The following is a 14880-nucleotide window of genomic DNA, read 5'->3' on the forward strand; positions in this document are numbered from 1 at the left end:
TAAAATTTTCGAACACATGATATCAACCCCACTTCTAGTACTCGGAACTCTTGCATTAATAGTTTCCTTGTGAGCAGGATTCCTATACTAAGGAAATCATGATAGGTAACGCAAGCCCTAGAATGTTGTTATACATAAAAAGTTCGCATTTTGGAAGCTAAATTCACCTGTGGTTGTAAAGTGTTGTCCTTAACTAAGTCACCAAGCCTTGAATTATTTAATGACATCATCTATCTAACGGAAAGCGGAGTTAAGGATAATGCTATCTGTTCATTTTTCCTATAAAGCTCCTGTATCAAACCAGCATCATATGAATACAGAAGTAAGTCAGCAAGAAAGGGGCACAGTTGGTTCCTATGTAAATACCAATTGTTTGTTGAAAACACGTACTCCAATATGTTTACAATCAATGAATCATCTTGGTATAAATGTCAGTTTCAGAGAACGTTTTGTTTGAATCGAGTGATTTTTTTAAGTAGGAACTATTCTTCCCATACTTAAATAATTCTTGATTAATAAACGAAGAAATATCAAGAAAATAGTAAGTGCTGTAGAATCTATAATTAAATGGAATTTATCTAAGTTGTTGTCTCTTTGACACATTCCCCATTTCCACTCTCAATTTTATCTCATAAACGTACATGCAACGAAAGTTATGATGTTTTTGAACCATATGTCCAATGAGCTTCATTGGAGGGGCATTTGCTCAAAATAAAACAACACAATTTCCACCGTCAAATATCCGTATGCCAAATTTTATTCACATCTCAAAACAACGGGAATTTGTCATCTTCTTAAGCAACGTGATTTTCAGGGTTACAAATTTGTCATGGAATGATGCTATTATGTCTATTTTGTAAACGTGTCATATACGCTCGCAAAAGTGAATTTACAAATGTCTTAACTCTCCGTTCTCATTCTACTATCGGTGTTAAAATTGACATACCAGGCTTCAATACATTTCGAACTTTTCCAAGAAAGTATACCATTCACACAAAAAAGGGAGCAAATAAGTTTCAATGTACTGATCCGTGTATAAAGTGTCCTATACTAAAAGCTTGATTTGCCATTTTATAGTTACTAGTATTGCATAATTAAAAACTTCAGTAAAACTACACTTATTCTCACTTTTCTATCACAAAACTGTCAATAATGTTAGCCAAGTTTACCATTCCATAATTAATATTGTCTTTGATACGTTGTGGAAGTTGGTTGATTTTGTTGTCTGAACTTGCGATTGCTTTTTCGAAATCTATTAAACGTACTTTAAAACCTGCTTGAACATTCTGGTCGTCTACTTCCGCATTCTGTATCGACGGTGTGATGTCGGGTTTCTTACAGTCGTAAAAGAAGAACAGTGAAATGGAAAGGAATACAAAGTCGGTTTGATTTAAAATTGCAGTATGTATATTTCTAACTGTGTTAGATATATTATGAAGATTTGTGTTAGAACTATTTCCAAAGAAAGTTCTTAGTACGTCGACTGCCTGATTGTCATTTATGGACATTCCAAAGTACTTGTTGTGTTTCTCAAGTTTTCCAGTTTCCGGATGATATACCTGAAACAAAGCAAAACAAGTGTATTAACATTATCTGCGTTTTGTTTTGTTCTATCTAAATTGCATACAGCTTTTAAGTTAACATATAGTGCGAATTAGTGTGTAAGTGTTCAAAAGAACAAGAGGTTATCGTTTGTTATAGATCAAACATTGTTGTAAGCGTGCGCATAATTATTTGATTTCCTGATAGGTATTTCATTTTTGACGAAATATCAAGTATTTCCTATGATATAAACAAATGTCCCTTCATTAGATCATGCACTTACTTAACGAATAAGAAAACTGTGAAATGTAATATCAGTACTAGCATGTCATAAAAGAACCATGATCTTTTCTCGATTCCTTTGGATTTCTATTTCTGCACATAAACTAGTGAGTGGTTTCAGTTCTTTATTTGTTATTGTTTTTTTTAATATTGTTTTGACCATCCTCATCTTTGTTTATTTTTATTTTGGTCATTATTTTGCTCTTTCTGAAACACACTTCAGTTGACAGCTCTGTGGAGTAGTATAATTGTTAATTTCCTTTTTATTACATGCAATTGGTTTTGTTTAACTTTGATTTAGGTCATTTATAAACATGATTATATCGTTGCTGATGCTTGTGTTTCATATCTTTTGTTAAATGAACAGGAACTGTATAAGTTGGAACAACTTGTGTTAAATTATTCTTTTGTTTATTTCACAATGAAGTATGCTTTAAATTCACTTATAAATTGTTATAAATAGAATTATGACAGACATAATTATAGCTTTGTAGCTTGCTGTTCGGTGTGAGGCAGAGCCAATGCTGTGTGCTGAGGGCAATATTTTGACCTATAATGGTTTACTTTTACAACGTATGACATGGAAGGAGAGTTGTCTCATACCACATCTTCTTATATCTATGTACATACCTGCATTCCACAGATCCGAAACCCCAAACTTAAACTTGTCGAGTTGTTGCTCTTTTGTTCCAGTTTCTTTCTTTTATGTTCGTCTTCACATTGTCCGTGATAGTATCTACATAATTTAATGTCTAAGGCACAAGGTCGTTCAAAATCAGCCACAAGATTATCGAACATAAGGAATTCTTATGGTTAAGGAATCTAATGAAAGTACGATTAATGTGTGTGACAAACAAACTATATTTACATCGACGATAGCATATATATAATAGAAAGTAACATTATGTTTTCAGGTCTGTGCTTTCGTCCTTCTGTCCATTGTCCGTTCATGTCCAAGTGTTGGTTTAACGTAGGTATAAATTTTGGTATGCTGTAGTTTACCGTGAAGTTGTGGTTAATTGAAACATAGTGCACATGTTCATTCTGAAATGAAGTTCAAATTTATCGCCGTTCAGTTAACATGGAAATTCGTGATGTTACTGATTTTTAAAGTCAATATCTTCTCCATACATTTTTTACTATTATATTAAACTGTGTGATATTTAACTATTTCAATTGTGTTTTTGATGATATTGATTTTTTTTTGTTTCTGATAAGAGTTTTTTTGTCAGTTGGAAGTCTTTTTTCTTTAGTTATTTTACTATCCGTTTCTTTTTTCTTTTCCTTTCTACTTATGACTGCGACTTCTTTTCTTTTCTTTTCTTTTAATTTGGAAATAAATTTATCTATTTTTTACAGGTGACTGGGAAATATTGTCTGCAAAAGCTCGTCTAAGTAAGCAGTGGCAATTTATTGGAGCAAGGAATAAAATACGAAATGGGCATTGAAAACTTCTTATTAAAGAACGTTATTTTCTTCGTTTGCAGCTTACATTACTTAAAATTTAGTTCATCCAGCTGTAAACATCGACACTTTTTATACAGTTCTACCTTCCTTAACATACTAAAGGATACTTTCATTTGTGTTATCCTTCCATAAAGCCCCTCCTTCTATACAATGATTCAGACGTGACTGACTCCAACTTCCGTCACCAATGCATCTGAAAAAAATTGAAATGGCATAGTTATATTACTGTCAATTTCGTGTACAGAAAAAGTCCATAGGACGGACTCACAACGGAAAATCGATCTTTGCCTCATTTTATATCAGCTTTATAGAGATTACATTAAACAAGAAAGTTATATAATGGGGCAATCTAAGTCATACGCGAGAAAAGCATACAACATAATGGTTAAAAGAAGACAGATAACATAGATCATGGCCAAAAGATAGACAAACAACATTATGGTCAAAAGAAAGACGGGCAATATTTTGGTCAAAAGAAGGACAGATAACATCGTGAACAAAAGAAGGACAGTCATAACTTGGTCTAAAGAAAAACAGACAACATGTTGGTCAAAAGAAAGACAGACACCATCATGGTCAAAAGAAAGAGAGACAACATCATGGTCAAAAGAAATACCGACACCATCATGGTTAAAAGAAAGACAAACAATATCTTGGTCAAAAGAAAGACAGACACCATCATGGTCAAAAGAAAGACAGACACCATCATGGTCAAAAGAAAGACAATCAGCATCGTGGTCAAAAGGAAGACAGATACCGTTATGGTCAAAAGAAATACCGACACCATCATGGTTAAAAGAAAGAGAGGCAATATCTTGGTCAAAAGAAAGACAAACAACATCTTGGTCAAAAGAAAGACAGACAATATCTTGGTTAAAAGAAAGAGAGGCAATATCTTGGTCAAAAGAAAGACAAACAACATCTTGGTCAAAAGAAATACAGACACCATCATGGTCAAAAGAAATACAGACAACATATTGGTAAAAAGAAAGACAGATAATATCATGGTTAAAAGAAAGAGAGACAATATCTTGGTCAAAAGAAATACAGACAATATCAGGTTCTACCCTAGACCATATTCTGAGTTCATCCAAGAACATGCAGTTTTATTGGTACATCTCGATGAAAGATCTTCACTTTTGATATTTAAGATTCAATATTTTATAAGAGTGTATCTACTTACACAGTATATGCAAATTACAAAATGTATATAAATAATATAAAACAAACAACTTGCAAAGATAAAAAGTTACAAGTGCCATTCTATAAAGAATTATGAGAGACTTCGAAATATATTCAACATTGACCTCATATATTACATTCCACTAAAACAACTACGACTTAAGAAAATAGATGGGTAATTCATCTACTTAAAATTATTAAAGTTGAACATAAATCAAAGCGACATTAAAATGCATCGTAATTTACATACATTTGTTCTTTTTATTTGTTGCTATAGCTTTAGTTTTAACTAACCAACCGCAAACTTTAATCACTTAACGTAATAATTACAATATATTGTGGTTATTGGTAAAATTGTATAGATATCATTTGCATATGTCCGGTCAATGTTGTATACAACAATATAAAATGAATGCGTGCAAATGTCCTTTCGTGAACATGTTTAAAAGTGCAGACGTCCTGCGCCAAGTACCATTGCAAGAGTGAATTATGGTGTTTCGATGGTTGTGATAATGTTTTGCATCTACTATTGTTAAACTGAAAAACAAGAGTGAAATCGCTGAGATGACTCGCCTGCATAACTATTCATGACTGAATTCTTTCAGATCTTTTCATACTGATTTAACACTAAAGATATATGGAAATGGGGTCAAGGTCATATGACGTTTTGATTTAATCAGATATTTGTTCATACCTGTCTTTACCAGCATTTAGTCGCTGATTTCTTAGAATAGATCTTGGAACTTTGGCATAAATAGTGTGTTTACTTTCGTCTCCTTCACAGTAAACGAAAATTTCCCCTGGAACGAAAATAATTGCACGACATCAAAGCCAAGTCATGTTTCTAAACAGATCTAGTATGTTGAAAATAAAAATAAAAATATTGTATAATGAGATTTTAACGGTTTTAAGTTGACTGGGTTTTCCTATGTTGACGGGTATTGACGGATAGATTTTAATCTATTAAAAAGATAAATATAACAAATAGTTATTAAATACCATGTCGGCTAACTGCGAAAATATAAAGTGTAAATTGTATTTTGGGTTTTACTTTATTCGCATTGAATATTATCTATAGCCAGTTAGATTTGTTTTGACATAATTGAGTGTGTTAATATATATATCTTTATTTGCAAAACATACAAAACACCAATTTTGGTTGTGGCAAATACATTGACAAACAAACATAATGAAACATAATGAAAACTCGACAATATTATAAGAAATATGATAAAAACAGTTACTGTTCTCCTTTCCTCAGTTCTAATGACTCTTTAATAAAAGAAACAACTGCTTTTACATCATTTGGTGTTGATGGATTAAGTATTATTACGAGTTTATCAGTAAAATTAAGTGTATTAAAATTTACATATTTTTGTATATAATATTTTAGAAAGATTTCTCTTATATTTTTATTTATTTTACAGTTGAAGAAAAAATGAAATTCATCGTCTAAGATATTACATATTTTACGTTTTCTTTCATTTCGTGGTATTTTGGTATATCGTCCAGTGTCTATGAAGAGACAATGTTCGCTTATTCTAAATTTGGTTAACATTTTTCCTGTCTCTTTACTTGGGTGTGATAGGTAGTATTGCATTTGGTTATTTATATTAGATTTAAGAAATTTATATAGATATATTTTATTATTTTCATTTAAGTTATTTATTTTATCATCAATAACAGTTTGATAATAGTTGATATAACTTTTTTTTAATTGGGGTTTTAACATTTTAGTCTGTTTTAAAGTTTTAGTTTCCTCAATAAGTTTAATGTCAATATTTATATCTTGTGACACATTTTTTGCAAAAGTATACCAAGAGTATGTTAATTCATAAGTGTGTCTGCTATAACATATGAAGAATAAATGCTAAACCAGGAAATTGGCGGAAGTTTTTGTATTCTACAAATCACACTCGTGACAACTTATATTTAAAGTAGGGGGGATAAACAAGATGATTCTAAACATTTAAGAAATATTCAATCTTTATAAGGAAGGAGATTGTTTATAATGTCATAGTATGATGAAAAAATGTGATCACTTTAAGATGAAAAGGACTATTTTTTGCTAGTGTTACATCACACAATAAGTTGTTATATTAAGAACATTACTTTGGTAAATATAGGCGTACTCGAGGGCATGTTTTGACAGTTTTCATTTATTTAATCTAACATCTTTTATATCAACACGACAAACATGTTAACACCGGGAAAGTAGTTTCATACTTCCGCTTAGTCGTAAATTAATACGGAAATAATCTAAGTCATTTCAATTACTGATTAGCGCACTTCACACTAAAACTTAAATATTCAATTCCTTCCTTAAAGTCACTTTTGTCCACTCAAAAAAGGTTCCCTCGTGCCCCTCCTATTACTCATCATGTTTATAAGTTAACGAAATGTTGAAACTGCCTTGATCAAGTTGATGTTTTGATAATTCTTTCTTCGCACAATTATAATTCTTTATTACGCACACGGATAACTTTACATTAAAAAAGTTTTGACGGTGATCTTTTTATCCATCCGCGAACACGTCAATTATAAAATAAAAGTAAAATTAATTGCTAATTGAAATACTTTAACATGTTTTGTACATTGTTCTTGCGTCGTAAATACGACTGCTTTTTAACCTCACATTCATCGATTCAATACAGTTCAACTGAGTTTGAATAAAATCTTCCAGAACTAATCATTTTCATATTATTCAGTGGTATATTTTTGTGATTTTGGAGAAGGTACTGTAGCCTAAGACGAGTTGCGATATTTTTGTTCTTAATAAATTTCTGTTACCATTAAAATAATGAACAGAAAAATGCCTGACAATGAGTGAAGCATTTTTTTTTTTCGATATAGCCTAAAATACTTGAAGCGTAATATAATTTAAATGAACCAACCTCGATAGCCAGGAACATATGGTTTAAGCTCCTCGGGGGTGCTGTTGTAAAAATTTCGTTCCGCTTCTTCACAAGGCTTGCAAATCAAATTATCAGTAATTTGCAGTACACATTTGTGTCCACCAACTTGATGCTGGAATGCATGACAGACGACTTTTTGTTCAAATTCTTCTGCGAAAAATGGTTCCATTTGTCAACAAGAGTTATCTCCCCAGATTTCGCTACAGTCATGAATGTTAATCTTCTTGTAACCGTTAATCAATATTGTCAACTAAACAAACACACAACAATATTATTTATTGGTTGTATAAACCAGCTTGACCTAGAACTTATGTATTTATATACATTGACGGACATATCAGTCTGTAGTGTAGGTGTGTACAAGTAAATGTAGCCTATATTATATATGTATGAATGACTGGATTCGATAATCACCTGTTTCACTTATGATATATACGTGAAGGAGTTGAGGCTCTTAATGTAAAGATTTAAGTCTGTATACTTCAATAATCTAAAATGTGTCTGAATACAGACAAGGACTTAGGTGTAAACTAATGCTCTTATCAGAGAACAATACCTGCAAAAGAAAACAGTCAATTCATTAGTAAATCTCAAGGTTGTATAATGATTGATTTAAAAATGAGATATAGAATTGAACAAACTGCTTGTACCAAGTCAGGAATATGACAGTTGTTATCAATTCGTCGTTTCAGATGTGTTTGTGCTTTTGTTTTTGGGTTTTCCTCGGAGTTCGGTATTTTGTTATTTTACCTTTGGGTTGCAAGAAAATAAGTATGAAAAAAATAATACTACACGTTTGCAATAAGTTTTTGTTATGCGTACTTAATATGTAGAACGCAACATGGTTGGTTGGCGGCTTAGAAGTTTAAAAACAAGTTGCTTTCTTTAAAAAAAAAAGAAAAGCAATACATGAACCTAAGAGCGCTGACTGCCGGGTCACCAAAAGATTGTTGCTGAATTTGTGTTTGCTTTTGAATTGAAATAATTGACTGTGAATATAAGAAACCAGATGAAAGTATATATTTACAGGCTTCTATTTGAATAGTTATTTTAAAGCTCGACTATTCTATTTATTACTTGGGAATGTACATAAGTTTTCCGATTATAACCCTTTGGCAAATCCTAATTTCTACTAACCGGATGACTTATGCAAATTGCACAAACCTACTCAGTTTGCTTTATAATGTGGAATTCTGAATACAATTTTCAAAACCGTACCATATAGTACAAATATGTAGATGCTATACGGTTAAACTATTAAAACAAACAAACAAAAATTGAATTCAAATTTTATAAAAAACTAACGTTCCTGTTAGTATTTTTTTTTTCAAATTCTTTTGAATATATATATAATATCAATAAACACGAACGTCAAGTATTTACGGATGGACAGTTTATTTATCGATTGAATCTACTTTTAAATTCTAACATTCCACTATGTGAATATATTACTATACAAAATATAAGCAAAGACTTCTAAATCCATACTAAAACGTTAAAAAAAATAATCAACATTATGGTTGTAATTAAATTTTGTTGTGATTATTGTAAATTATTTTTACGGTTGTTGTGAGTTGCCAGGATTTAAAATCATGTTTTATGAATTGAAAACACACAAGTATTTTTATTCACGACCGTTTAATTTTAAATATTTACTAAATGTATCTTACTTTCCGTTTTATGGATATATTACAATACAAAAAATGAATAATAATTAATCATAAAACCTAAATACTAAAATGGTATGAAATAATTAACGTAGAAGTATAATGATTATTGTTTATAAACATTTTTTTTTGTAGGATGCAAGCATTTATTTAGATTTAATTTTTATGTTTTCTTTACAAATGAATAATTTTTATTTAAAAATACCAACGCAGAGTATCTTGAATTATAAAATACTTATTTCTTAACACATGGCAAGAGTAAAATCTCTTTGTTCTTACTGTGGTATAATCTGGATAATGCACAGCTAAGGTGTGCATTAACTACCTCAGATAACTGCACAGTTCAAATCTATTTTTACCTTTAGGGGCGGTTCTTTGATTTTGAATGGGGCGTTATTCTATCAAATTAAAAAAAAATCCACGAGTGTAGCGAGACTAAAGACAATATTGACGTTTTGAAGCTAAAACACGATACTTTGTCAAATCCAAGGGTTAACGACCTGTTCGCCCCCACCCCCGAATCTGCCATCTGCCTTGAAATTACGACAAAGATAAACTTCGTACAAACATCGTAGTTTCAAAATAGGAAAAAGAAAGGTTTCTCAAACCTTCATTTTTTTTTATCTATTAAAGCTGGGACATAAACTATTTTATTATATTTTGTGTACAACGTAAATCTATATCAGTGTTTTAAAGTAAAAAAGAAAGTTAAAACATTTTTTGTTAATTTCTGCCCAAAAAGAATTGTATCTAAGAATATCCGAATATAAAGAAATCAATCTCTGATTTAGATTAGTTTCAGACTCAATGGAATTTATAACGACTTTTTGAATATCCGAATATAAAGGAACTATTTTTGGACCAAATTTAATGAGGACCATATTTCAGTTTGTTTTAAAACAGGGGGATTAGCTGGAGATCAATCAGACTTCATTTAGATGGACGTGTCTTAAAAAGTAATACAGAAGATACAAAGAGATTGGGGGGGGGGGGGGGGGGGATTGTTAAAGTTTTGAAAGAGAAACGTATTTTCTGTTTATTTAATATTTTAGATTTAGATAATATAATATCTTCCTCGTTTCTTTTTCTCTCTAAGCATATCATTGAGGGAAAGAAATTCAAAAGCAATTATTCTGATTTAAACTCAATAACCCTTGCAGTTATTTTTTTTTATATTCATACACCGATTTGAAAGTACACAGTTTGTGAAAGTCTTAATCGTCACCAATTAAATAAAAATGGGGAATAAATTTAACGGAAATATTTTAATCAACAAAACATTTTTTTTATCATTTACCCAAGCCTGAGGAAGCGATAAAAAAAATATACCATTAAATCGCAATTTTAGAAATATGAAAAAAAATTATTAATTTTAAACTTACCAAAGTCGTATTTTCGCCTTGCTTTACCCTACAAGAAACTTTCCTAGGATCCGTGGATTGCGGAATGACGTCAACATTTCTAAAACGTTCACGTAAATTGATTGCGTCATGTGTTAAAACAGTTATTGGCCAATCAAATCGGTATATGAAATTTAATTTGCACAGCACGAGATGACCCAATAACCCGAACTCCTACGTCGTTCGGGTTATTGTGTCATCTCGTGCTGTGCAGATTAAATCCCATATACCGACTTGCTTGGTCAATAACTATAACTTAATTGCAACTCTAAAAATATTCTGATTTCAATCATTGTATATAGTTTCTTCAGAAACATAAATACAGTATATATTTTGTATATATTTCTTTGATTCCGATTGAATTAAATACTTTTGATAAGAATATTATCTTTCTGTTTTCCGATCTATTATTGATATTTTAACCAGAATCTTCTCTCCCGTACGTCTATAATGAAATCCATAATGAAATGAACTCGTGTCATAACAAAAGACTTATAATATTGTAAACTTTCAAGCCAATATTTCGTTTTTAATACCTTGAAATGTAATGTTTGCCACGGAGTGGCAGAATTCAGTCATATCATGGCGATGTCCTGAGAGATAAACTGGATACATATAATTTGACCTGTATGACTTTCTTTATCTCTTTTCTACGATGCAAAAAATCAAAAATATGTATAGAACGTCGTTTACATTACAGTAGGCAAAATAAAATTTATGTTTTCGAGCTTTAGAATCATTTTCCTGTTTCGTAGCTTATACATATTTTTCTTCTATGTACGAATAGAATATTATTCTGTACAAGTTAACTAGCCTTTTACTTCTAACCCGTTCAATGTGTTTTTTGGATGAAATCTAAATGACTTCAACTTGAACTGTGACGTAAACACAAATTTTTAAAAATGTTCGCTCACAACCAGATAAAGATACCAGGAGACAATTTCAGTTGCAGGATCGATTGCTTGATTGTTGGTTGCCAAACATCCAGTTGGTCGGTTGCTTAATTATATACTCCCTGTAAAGTATAACGTACATGGTTGATAAAACGCCTCACACAGTATAAATTCAAAACAAAAATAGGAGGTGTGATATTTATAACACCTATATTATTTGGCCCCTAAAATTAAAAAAAAAGGTAAATTTGTTTAATGACATACATGTTCATATGAATGGAATGATATGACCTATACACGTCAGTTAAATAATAAAAAATGACAATGTCACTTATTGTTTTGGGTAAAATCGAGACCTTACACAATAAAGGCAGTTTCCAGAATTGACAACTTCGTTTTAGACATCTTGAAGCAAATGTATCGATTTTGGGTAAGCCTTGTCTCAACCCTAAATATAATTAGTGACAAGATCACACACGAGACTGTTTGGGCACTTTTAAAATTTCATCGGATGGACCGAAAGACAAACAGATTTGAAGATTTCAAGAGGTATACACCCTCTTTCTGAAGATTTCAAGAGGTATACACCCTCTTTCTGAAAGGGTAAAGGTAAAAAGGTAAAATAAGTTTAGGATTGATAACAGGTGGTATTAAAAATATCATTCGGAAACAAACATTTTTGCTTAAATTATGCAAACAAGCATTAATTTCAGATGAACTTATAAATTGACATCTTTTCAAGGATTGCCCATGAAAGCACTTATTTCCAATGAGTTATTCTTATCATATATTTCTTATTAACGATGCATAAATGAAACAAATCAAATTCGGCTTTTTTCTTTTATGTGTTATTTAGATATTCAAATGTCAACGATCGATTTTTGACATATAATATTATAAATTAATTCGTATATAGGATATTATTTATTACCACACATGACTTATAAAAGGAACTATTAATCCTGTTACACAATTAATGCCATGGCCATGTGAACATACAATAGTGATATTTCACTAGTCAATTTCGACTATTGCATATAATTCGGGTAGTTAGGGGTATTTATATATATCATTAACTTCCTTGAAAGGAAAACGATAAATAATATGATGTAATGTTACATTTAATCATATCTATTTAACAGGCACGTGTCTCTGAAAAACATACTTGTAAATGATACTTTAATTTCTGTTATGGGAATGTTTTTAAGAGACAAATCCCTGTGATATACTAGCGCTTGTAGCGGCGAAAAAGAAACTGTGCAGCCTACAAACAGTCTAAAATTGACAAAAGTTTCAAGTTATAATTTATCAACATCTGGTTAAAATAATGCTTGAGAAAAATCCAGGAAAAAATACCTGGTAAGACGACAGATGTTGTATAAATATTCAGCACATGCACTTTTAATATTCGTGCGCACCAAATTGTGAAGTGTTTGTATTTTTGTGAAAACATTTATGTTGTCGTGTCTTTTCATCCCTTGTTTCTTTCCATGTAAAACATGTATTTGGTTTGTGAGTTACACTACTGTAATTCAACTCAAATTAAAAGAAGGAAATGAGTGTGTGTTTTAACTTACCCTTAAGTTGGCATCGTTGTGCCGTTAGAGTACTTTTACGCGTTTGATGTTCCTCAAATACTACCATCAGAGGTTGATAAATGTCCCAAATACCAACTAGTTCCATGAGCTATTAAATCGTATAGCGTATTTGAGTTGCTGCTCTGAATTAGCCTTTTAAAAGAAGTACAGTTTGGCCTTCGAGTCGGACACAAGAAAAAAACATGTCGGAAAGATGGACTTACTTCTATAAAATAAATAAGTGTATTTAAATAACTTTAAACTAACATATCATAAATAAGTGACTATATTTAAATAGTCCAGTCCTGGCCTCAGTGACTTATTTTCATTTTTTGGTTGTTGTCAATGACAATGGGTTTAAATTGTCTTTGTCCTTTTTAAAAGAAAATCCTATGCATTTGGTTGTTTTTAAATGATTAATGAGACCATTGAAACAAGGATTTGTATAGTAAGATTTGTATACGAGACAAATATTTGAATGATTAAAATAACTAACATTTCATGAAGTATATACATTATTCTGAATTTTACAACACAAAAGCTACCTGAATAACAAAAATCCATGTTACAATATGAAGTTTACAGACAACAAATCAATGATCTGTCACCATCTGACGAAACGCTCATTTTTAGATAAATCTAATTTGAGAAATAAGGAGATTTTTTTTTTTAATTTTCAGGTATATTGATGAATGTCCTGAATAACCCATATTTCAGTCAGTACTTGCATCTGATTCTCATATATCCATGCACTTGAAATTGTGGATTTTACCATGGAAGTATTATATTGACAGATACAAGTAGGACTGCTTCATACCTTGATCTTTTCATCAATATTGACACAGATGGACGACTTCACACTAAAATTTATGACAAACGGGATTAATTCAATTCAACTTCCCAATTATCAATTTCCAATTTCTCTGCAGTTACACATGAGTATGCTCTTTACGCAGAAACTGCTCCAACAGAGTTATTAGGAGGAAAGATTAAAAATGACACTCCGAAAACTGTAAGATACCATGACGAATTTGTTGAACTATACGATGTGTCTGTGTCTAAACTAACTATACGATGTGTCTGTGTCTAAACTAACTATACGATGTGTCTGTGTCTAAACTAATTATACGATGTGTCTGTGTCTAAACTAACTATAAGATGTGTCTGTGTCTAAACTAACTATACGATGTGTCTGTGTCTAAACTAATTATACGATGTGTCTGTGTCTAAACTTACTATACGATGTGTCTGTGTCTAAACTAACTATACGATGTGTCTGTGTCTAAACTAATTATACGATGTGTCTGTGTCTAAACTAACTATACGATGTGTCTGTGTCTAAACTTACTATACGATGTGTCTGTGTCTAAACTTACTATACGATGTGTCTGTGTCTAAACTAACTATATGATGTGTCTGTGTCTAAACTAACTAATGCCATTTGTTGAACTATACGATGTGTCTGTGTCTAAACTAACTAATGCCATTTGTTGAACTATACGATGTGTCTGTGTCTAAACTAACTAATGCCATTTGTTGAACTATACGATGTGTCTGTGTCTAAACTAACTAATGCCATTTGTTGAACTATACGATGTGTCTGTGTCTAAACTAACTAATGCCATTTGTTGAACTATACGATGTGTCTGTGTCTAAACTAACTAATGCCATTTTTACCACGTCTTAAATTGTGGTTAAACATCTATATCGTCTGTCTGCTAAGTACCGAATATGACTTTTATACCTAAAGTGAATTTACATTGATGTACGACGTGTTTTGGTATTTGTACATCCAACTTCCATGTATTTATTTTTAACGTTTTTGTTATGTTTCGGTTGAATAAAAGAGGGTCGAAAAATCCAGAGGAACAGTCAAACTCATAGATCGAAAATTAACTAACAACGCCATGGCTAACTTGGAAAAGAAAAGGACAAACAGACAAATAATAGAACAC

General features: G+C 31.2%; 2 protein-coding genes across 2 annotated transcripts in view; both read right to left on the bottom strand.

Moving 5' to 3' along the window:
* The window catches only part of LOC139513645 (uncharacterized), a 250764-nt gene that overhangs the window by 203516 nt on the left and 32368 nt on the right, over positions 1-14880 (bottom strand). The window lies entirely within an intron of this gene.
* Positions 726-13232, bottom strand: LOC139513646 (inositol hexakisphosphate kinase 1-like). The gene is made up of 6 exons (XM_071302318.1): positions 12926-13232; positions 7368-7944; positions 5168-5273; positions 3399-3484; positions 2455-2630; positions 726-1559 (listed from the first exon to the last, which is right to left on the bottom strand). Exons 2-6 carry the CDS (start codon positions 7555-7557, stop codon positions 1125-1127), a joined length of 993 nt encoding a protein of 330 aa, XP_071158419.1. The 5' UTR covers positions 7558-7944; positions 12926-13232; the 3' UTR covers positions 726-1124.

Source organism: Mytilus edulis, chromosome 2, assembly GCF_963676685.1.
Source record: "Mytilus edulis chromosome 2, xbMytEdul2.2, whole genome shotgun sequence".
Classification (NCBI taxonomy): Eukaryota; Metazoa; Mollusca; class Bivalvia; order Mytilida; family Mytilidae; genus Mytilus; species Mytilus edulis.

What these genes read in the sequence shown, in the direction of transcription:
- LOC139513646 (XM_071302318.1), bottom strand. Translation starts at nt 7,557, where the DNA reads ATGGAACCATTTTTCGCAGAAGAATTTGAACAAAAAGTCGTCTGTCAT. An exon ending in ATATGTTCCTGGCTATCGAG is followed by an intron (nt 5,274 to 7,367) that starts GTTGGTTCATTT and finishes TTTTCGTTCCAG; the next exon opens with GGGAAATTTTCGTTTACTGT. An exon ending in CTAAATGCTGGTAAAGACAG is followed by an intron (nt 3,485 to 5,167) that starts GTATGAACAAAT and finishes AATTTTTTTCAG; the next exon opens with ATGCATTGGTGACGGAAGTT.